Source organism: Solanum lycopersicum, chromosome 4 (genome assembly GCF_036512215.1).
Source record: "Solanum lycopersicum chromosome 4, SLM_r2.1".
In the NCBI taxonomy this organism is placed as follows: Eukaryota; Viridiplantae; Streptophyta; class Magnoliopsida; order Solanales; family Solanaceae; genus Solanum; species Solanum lycopersicum.
In genome coordinates, this window is record NC_090803.1 from 3,183,225 (window position 1) to 3,192,242 (window position 9,018).

The following is a 9,018-nucleotide window of genomic DNA, read 5'->3' on the forward strand; positions in this document are numbered from 1 at the left end:
AATCCCGAAATAAATATTAAACGAAAAAAATAATATTTTAAATAATTTCAAGAAAATAAATTAAGTTAGATATTTTTAATTAAAAATTATTCTAAAGAAGTGGAAAAGTCATTAACATTTTGATTAAAATAATATAATTTAATATTTAAATTAAATAGTTAAATATCTTTATAACATTTAAATTTATAATAAGGGTAAAATCGTAATTCAACTTTAACTTTTTTGGTTCCCTCTTATATATATATATTATATATATATATATATAGGGAACAAAAAAAGTTAAAAGTTGAATTACAATTTTACCCTTACTATAAATTAAAATGTTATAGAAGCATTTAATTATTCAGTTTAAATGTTAAATTGTATCATTTTAATAAAAATGTAGATGACTTTTGCATTTCCTTAAATTAATTCTTAATTAAAATATAAGCAGATAATTGATGTTTGGAATGTGAAGATATATTTTAATTGTACATGTATATTTTAGAATAATTAATGGCATATAAAAAGTGTGATCCTCCATTTATTCGATTAATGTCACTGATTTTATTTATTTGATTTATTATTACTAAGATATTAAAAGTGTGTTATTATATATGAATGAATTAGAAATAAATTATTGAGATGACTTGTACTTGCCTCATTTATTACTAATTACAATGATTCGTGTTTTTCATCTTTTTAATTATTCATTCAAACTGGACTAGACTCCAAGTTCAAAGCAATAATTATTAGTGTTAATGTTAATTCTCTTATTAAGTCTAACTATGATTTGTATTTTTCATCTTTCCATCTATCTATATATTAAAGACTATTATTTAGAACTGAGAAATATAGAATTTAAACCGACATTTTTACTATTATTTAAGAACTAGGTGATAACTATCGAAAAATGAAAGAAATTGTCATTCAACTGATAATAAAAGAAACTATTCCATCTATGATAGACAAAAAAGACATGAAAAAATAGAATACATGAGGTGGGGAGAAGAACTTGAAGACTTCTTTTTAGACATGCCTAAGTCCTCATATCTCTTTCGATATATATTCTCCATCACAAAGATTATTGTTGTTTCTAATTTCTTTTGCATTTCTATAAACTCATTGTGGTGTTGTAATATTTTAGCTATTATTATGAGCTTTTGAAATAGATGTATGCATGAAGTTCAGTGTTTAAATTATATATCCGTCAATTTATATTTTAAATGTAATTGCTTTTAATCTTGTATAATTTTGATAGTATTGTCTTTTAATTTTAGAACCTTACTTAAATAATATAAATATTTCACTCTATCGTTTCTCATTAAAATAAAATAGGCAATTTTATCAATAAGTGTGCATGGATTTTTAATATTTATTTATGACTATAAAAGGTTATCACTGATATTTAGATCATAAAAAAGGCTTATACAAAGTTAAAGGAGACTATATTATATTAATTAGTTTCACATACTTTTTGCTTGATGTCAAATGCGCAATCCCTTTTTATTTATTTTTGTTGATGCATGAAATATAATTGATAAAATTAATATTGTTGATTTAAACATTTTCTATTTGATAGCACAATTTTAAATTATATAACAATAGTAAAAAAATAAACGTGCAACGCACGTTGTCAGAATCTAGTATTTTAAAAAAAGAAGAAGAATGCAATTCATATAAGCACAAAAGAAAAAGATTCTCATATTTGTGATTTCAGCAATAACTAAAATTGCATTTATTTCTTCTTCATGTCTTTGCTACTTTCGTCAAAGACTTTTACATCTGTTTATTATTATTTTCGAGTAGAAATTCATTGTAAACTATTTCAATAAATAAGTTGTTTGATCTGGAAAAATAATTAGTTATTCATAGACATATTCATACCATTAGTGATTAAATCATAACAAAAATTGTTAATTTATGCATTTCTTATTTTATAATTGAACTTAATAAAAATATATATATATATATTAAGGGACAAACGTGCATCGCACGTTTTAAATACTAGTTTATTAAAATGTACCAATTTATGTAACCAAAAACCGATTTTATATTCGGAAACATTAATTTGACTGCTTTGTGAATCTAAGTCTGATTTAAAAGTATTCAAAATGTATTCAAACTACATCACATAAATTAGAACGGAGAAAGTAACTTTTTTTTCCATTCCCTTGGGGAAATGCTTCTCCCTTGATGCATCAAATTAGCTCTTAATGCATTACAGCCTCTTTTGTGTACAGCAGTTTGACAAAACTTTTGATTCACTAAAGTTGCTCAAAAGCATGAAAACTATCCCCCTTTACCTGCTCAAACCCTACTCGTAGGATTACACCAAGTAGCATAGTCTAGGAATGTAATTGCTAGGCAAAAGAAAAACTGAACTGACAGAAGAAGATGTAACGTGCCAAGGATAAAACATCAAAACCATGAAACACACGAGCGTGTTATATATTACATGAAATAATTTCTCATTTGAGATTCTTGATAATTCTCATACACAAACACACGAGTAACTGTAAGCTATTTGACATAGATCCTCATTCTCATACTGTTTAGATTCTTCGAATTACACTAAACAACAAAAGAGTATATAAGTATCCATAGCAGATACTTACATGCACATACATGTAGGCGAGTCCATGCGACATAAATTGAAATAAACACAACCCATTTGTATAGAAGCCTGTTTAATATTTCGTGCCTTTATCTGGTTCGGCTGCATTTTCTCCAGCAGAAATCAAGTTCTCATCAATCATTGGTGGGCTGAGTAATGTCTCGAAAATCTGTTCATTGACAAGTTGCAGGGTGTGTTTGAGATACAGGGTGTTGAACATGAAATTTTTGGAAGCATATGCAGAAACACCTACCGTGGAAGGTGACTCCAAAGCCAAAGAATCAGCCATCACTGATGAGTTTGAAGGCCTGTGGAAGAGTAAGTGAGCAATAGATCGATCTATAGAGTTAGTGTCTGTCTCCGTGTCCAAATATCCTGTGCATCTGAAAAACAAGCCAATAGATGTTAAGACCACAGAAAGGAAGCCAACAGAATCTATCACATTACCAGTATGATTACTGGTATCAAGAAAAGAAAAGTGCTTATTCAAGGTGTGACTGACTAGACCTACTTACTTTCCAAACTCGAAGGGTGAGAAATGTGCTTCATAAGATCTTCACTAACTAAACCAAACATACCGTGTGCTTGAAGTATGCAAACTATGATACGGCCTATATGGGAAGTATGCATGTAGACCAAGGCATCAAGAAACGATACCAACCTGTATGCTCCATCATCATCAAATGCTCTGCTTGTGTGACTATCATCACCAGATCCATTATTGAGATTAGCATGTCTAAGCCTTTGTTCAGCACTCTGAGCCAACCGATACAAGCTATCCCTTATCCGTAGCTTTGTTCTTACATCCAACTAAACCAGAAGGCTCAACAGAGTGAGCTAACAAACATGCATGTACTGAAAAGAAAGTTGATTTCCAACTAAATGTATAAACTTGAAGAACCACATACCAAATCTGCTAACTGCCCCTTCCTAGCCCAAGTTTACAGGATTAACACAAAGATAGTTTCAAGACACTCAACGATAAGTCAGACTTTGGAAGGCTTTTGCACATCCGCTGATTAATAATTTAAAATAAGCAAGCAGCAAGATGATGAGGAACAGCTTTTATATTAAGGCTGTCTGTTGTACTAAATAAGCAATCAGCTCTCTGCATTGCTATCTGCAACACAAACATGCACTAAGAGACAAATACTCTTTTCTATATCTATATTCTGTAGCTATAGGCAATAGTATGATATAGGTTACTATAGATATACATGAACAAAGATTTTTCTAAATAAGTCTTAGTAAAACGCCATCACTAATATGAATTATTCTAACACAAAAAATAATTTAATATGTGATCTGTATAAATATAAATAATGAATAAGAGGACCAAATGAGTTCCTATTTACTCAGCATCTTCACATGTCTCAATTAAATAACAAAGATCTCTAATTTAGAATGGTTAGAAAAAGTCAGATGTATGCACAATGCTACAGCATGCTGTGTGACAACTTCCTGACAAAATAGAATAGTTCTCTATGACTGCGTGAAGCTACAAGAGTGTGTAGCTGCACATCATTAACCTTCCCAGAATATAGGAATTTGTATAATATGTTTGTCATTAATATTGTCCCTCGACTAAAAAACTATCTTAATCCAGCTGAGAACCATCTAAAAGCATTGCACATGTCGTTTGAGCTATTGACCTACACAAATAAGGTGTGCCAAATTTGTTTAGTCAAATCACTCACTTAAAACAAACCTTGATGAAACTCATCACCAAACAATATCAAAAATGCATATTAGTTTTCATTGAGATTTTATACCCGTTCCATGACATGTTCAAGCTGATGAAAACTATCTGCCTCCTCAGAAATTTCATTCAACCCAGAACTTGTGCAAGAGCTCTCCTTTACAATAGAGGAACCTACTTCTGCTGGAATTCCCGTGCTGACACTTTCAAGATCCCTGTTGTTTTCATGCTTAATTACAGAACGTTGAAGTAGCTTGTCCACCATATTTTCATTTGTTCCTATACCAGCCACCTGAAAAGAAGGATCAGGTAAGCTTTCCATCAACTGCATCTGATTTGTCGCACAGGAGTCCTTAGCAGAAAGAGTCACGAGACAGCTTTTTTTAGATTTAATTGTGGATAGGGTTGGACAAACCGTAGTCTGATCTGAATGACTGTAATCTGAAGATAAGTAAGAAAAGCCATCCTGAAAATACCCAAAATCAGATCCATCAACTTGCTTGTGCTGCTGAATACCTGTGGATGTGAGAGCCTGAGATCCAGTGATTGCAGTAGGATGGTTTCTCTCTTCTGGAAGGCTATCAATATAGTTGAATGTCTCCCCATTTTCCACGTAAACATGTTTTCTTTTTCCCTCAGATTGATTCTGGAGCTTAGAGTTAATTTTGTGAAGATTAATCTGCAACCCCATAAACAGATTAGAAAGAAGCAGATCATTGTGAACACTAATATCAGGATGAATGCATCAAGTAGAATGTGCACATCCAGAGAGTTAGGAACTCTAGAACACATTTACCTTACTCAACACCAGAATCATACCAGGGTTTTAAGGTGACGGGTGCACCATTGCCTTTTAACGTAAAATGGTGGTAACGCCTAGAAAGTCCAAAGAGGGACATATATTTGTTTTGTTCTATTGCTTTTGGCTTAATTAGATTCATGTTTAGATATTTTGGGTTAATTCTATTCAATTTATATTGTTTTCAAATTTGAAGATAATAAACCAGTTGGACGATGAATTCGCTTTTTATATCTTTAAGGTTCAAATTGTATTAATTAAGAGATATCCTATACTCACAACCAATTCATGAGTACACATCAGTATCAATAATACAAGCAAAATAAATGTTGTCAGTTCGAACCACACCTCATTAATCAATAATAGAAACAAATTTACATTTTCAATGCAGGAACCATAATCCAACCAACAAGACAAGAAAAAAGTGCGTTCTTCAAAGATGGATTACAAATTACAATTTTCCAAACTACTCCACCTGTCCCAACTTATGTGATGCATTTTAGTTTTTAGTTGTCCCAAAAGCAATAATGTCGTTCTGTATTTAACTTTAAAATTCTCATCTTACCGCAGTCACACAGATATCTAAGACTTGTTTTAGACCACAAATTTCAAAAGTCTTACTCTCCCTTTCAAATTTTGTGCCCAATTAAACTGCATCACATAAAATGAAACAAAGAAGAGTAACATTTATACATGGAAAAAAAGGAAGGCAAATTTGTGTATACAATGTTGCAAATAGCACCTTTCCCTGTTTCACCAACTCATGATTTTGCTTCTAAAGATTCATTTCTAGAAGAAAAATTGACGCGGAGGCCAGGGGGAGTAGGGGAAAGAGTGACATGCCGGAATAGAGGAGTCATCTTATACCCAGGCATAAAGGAGATGAAAAAGGATACCATTTCAGATATGGTGGTCTGTCTGTAGGGAAAGGAATCAGAGATTTCTTTCAAGCAAGGATAGTCCGACTCAGTAGATCAAGATGAATTCACTTTTCTTATTTTTTTGTTTGTGTAAAAAAGAACTCACACTGGCTACTGAATCTATCTTAGTGTGTTTAGAATATATATAAGTGTATAGGATAGTATTTGATCAGGTTGTCATGTCTCAAATTATGGTTGTTGGCTCAATTTTTATGCACTGATATATAAAATTGTGAACATTTCAAAAAAAAAAAAGTGCTACAAATTGCTCACCTAGTCATCCTTTCCTAATTTTGCTGTGAAGATTTGTTTTTAAAGAGTAAAAACAAGTGAAGAATCAGAAACAACAAAGAAACTAAAGAAACAGAGATCAGACTGAGGTGAGGAACAAATGAAAAAAATTGCTTCAACTGTGTTCATTACCAGAATATCTTAGATGAAACAGTGCACCCAGTTGTCCCTTTACATGAGGGGAGCCACTTTGTTCATATATGTTTCTTGAGAAGTTTCACGCATAAAAATAGAGTCAAAACCATTGGTGCCGGCGACAGTGCACCTCATCAATGCATGTATTTCCTTGCTTAAGACAAGATTTTGGAAAAGAAAGAGTGCTTATGAAAGATATAACATGAGTTTTTAGATGAGATGATGACAGAGTCAACACGGTATTACCGCAGCCACATGTACTGGGTTTGGAATTCATTGCTACCCATTAACAAAAAAGAATCTACATATGCTTGGCCCATGAAAAAGAATCAAGTCCAAATGTAAAGGACATGTTGGAAACATAATTAAGTAAATAAAAGTGTGTTCTCTCTATCAGCTTAAGATTTTAAATTAGATGAACATGCTGAACGCCAATAACACTCTATCACTAGTTCATGTGTGCATGTTAGACAAAATCTCAACCTGATCCCTCCATTGAATTCAACAATCTTCAAATAGAACACCTTAAAGGTTAAGCTGAGGTGGAATAAAAGGCTAAACAGAAAGCCCGATGTACACTAAATTAATAATTTACCTTCTTTATGGGCACTATCTTGAAATCTGAATCACTTGAACCATTTGTAAAAGATAGATGACTCAGAACGGCTGATTCATCCTCTGATGGCATTGAACTGCCAGTCTGACTGAAGAGTTGATCTTTAGTGCCAGAATCATTAATTGAATTGCCTGTTTCCTTTGACCTGGAAGCTTCCTGCATTCCAGAGATATTTTCAAGTGCACTGGATGTTGAGAAGGCAAACTCCAAATCTGACCTCAATCCACCTCCAGATCCTTCAATAACACCAGATGACGAAAACCAACCAAGGTCATCTTCGATACTAGCTCCAACTCCAAATGTTGAATCACAACTTCTGGAAGATATTATAAACAGTGAGCAATCATAAAGTATTAGTCAGTCTCCTCTGAATAAAAAAAGAAAATCACATGAAAAACACTAGAGACAACAATTACCCGAACATCCTGTCAACATCCTCAAAGTTTTCCATCTCAGGCCAGTTATAATATAAGAGCTCGGTACTACTTTTATCCTCATGATTACTATCAAGAAAACCAAGATCATCATCTGCCTGAGAAACGGGACCAAGAGGATAGCTATGCAAGTTGTCCCTAACTGCAGAATTCTTGTCATCCAGAATGGGGTTATTGGGCTGGACCTCACCGCTAATGGAGTCTATATTGTTACTTCTGGAGCAATCATTTGATGTCCTAGTATTTTCAGATGATAAACTTGAAACTTCTTCAACAGAGTCCTTATCATGTTTAGAAGGGAACACGCAATCAAGCCTACCAGCCCTCGAGTCCTTCTCCATCATTGTACTATATAAAGGAGGAACTTCTTTGCCCTTTTGCTGATTATTATATTTAAGAGAAGATTGCTCCTATGGTTCTTAATAAACCAATTATTTCACACCGGGGTTTCTTACGGCTATCAGTCTGGGAGAGAAACTTCATTGGCATGTTCACAACTAGGATGTGGCACTATATGATCATCGCTAATGCAAACTTCATCCAAAGCTACATCTTTAAGCTATAGCATCAGTTACAGAATTTTAGCTGTAAACAACTAGAGAGGATGCTTCCTTAAAATGAGTAAATCAAAAATAGAACACAGAATTTGTTTCTTTAAATTGAAATCATCATAGTTTGGATTAAGGTAAGATTATTTCCACCGTTAGAGATACGAAAGTTCTGCTCTTTTTAAGGCTATCAATGTATTTGACAAATAAATTCCTCTCCTTCACTAAAAATCCGTTTCATAAGCTGAAAATCTTCTCCTTAACTAAAATTCAATTTCCAAATTTATTTCTTCTCTTTCATTTTTCAACAAACAAAATCAGTTCATAAGCTTAAAACTCTTCTCACCTTAAGTAAACATCCATTTTCCAAAGTTACTCTTTTTTTTTTTACAGCAAAAAATAAAATTAAAAAATTCATTAGCTGAAAGCACTCCTCCTTATATTCATACAGCAACAAAACAACAACAAAGAAGGAACTCATTTACAAACAATCAAAATCAACTTCCAAAATTACTTGTTTTCCTTCATTTTACAGCAAAACAAAATCAGTTCATAAGGTGAAAACACTCCTCCTCAAATTCACAAAGCAATAAAACTAAACCAAAAAAAAAAAAAAGTGTACATAAATTGAGATCTCACCACAAAAACTCTCTGAATCAAAACAGTACCTCGCCGGAAAGTGATGAATTCGCTTCGCCGGATAATAAACAGTTGAGCTATACAACCCTAATTTGATTGCTTTGAAAATGAAAACCAAAAAAACAATAAAAATACTTTAAATTGAATAAGTTAATGAAATTTTTTAAATATATAGCAGATGATGACACGTCGATTTGTGTGGGAAAAGGGGGAGAATCAAATTCGTGGACGAGAAAAAACGGTTGAGATGAGATCTGTTTCTGCAATCTAATTGGTCCACGTATGATGAAAACCGACACGTGTCAGTTAATTTATATGTTTATTACCGGTGGCTCAATGTT

General features: G+C 32.6%; 1 protein-coding gene across 27 annotated transcripts; it reads right to left on the minus strand.

Moving 5' to 3' along the window:
• Positions 1–2,393: 2,393 nt before the first annotated feature.
• Positions 2,394–8,853, minus strand: LOC101266410 (protein LNK1-like). Of its 27 annotated transcripts, none has more exons than XR_011220411.1 (9): positions 8,707–8,842; positions 7,473–8,042; positions 7,036–7,372; positions 4,711–4,974; positions 4,369–4,587; positions 3,505–3,716; positions 3,258–3,406; positions 2,850–2,979; positions 2,394–2,765 (listed from the first exon to the last, which is right to left on the minus strand). XR_011220411.1 is itself a non-coding variant. In XM_069296421.1 (8 exons), exons 2-8 carry the CDS (start codon positions 7,832–7,834, stop codon positions 2,670–2,672), a joined length of 1,557 nt encoding a protein of 518 aa, XP_069152522.1. In that variant the 5' UTR covers positions 7,835–8,042; positions 8,707–8,832; the 3' UTR covers positions 2,394–2,669. The 27 variants fall into 27 exon arrangements, 15 of the variants coding, with proteins under 15 accessions (XP_069152522.1, XP_069152526.1, XP_069152521.1 ...); XR_011220410.1 differs by having other exon boundaries at positions 7,473–8,036; positions 8,678–8,829; XR_011220409.1 differs by having other exon boundaries at positions 7,473–8,049; positions 8,707–8,828.
• Between the last annotated feature and the right edge of the window lie 165 nt (positions 8,854–9,018).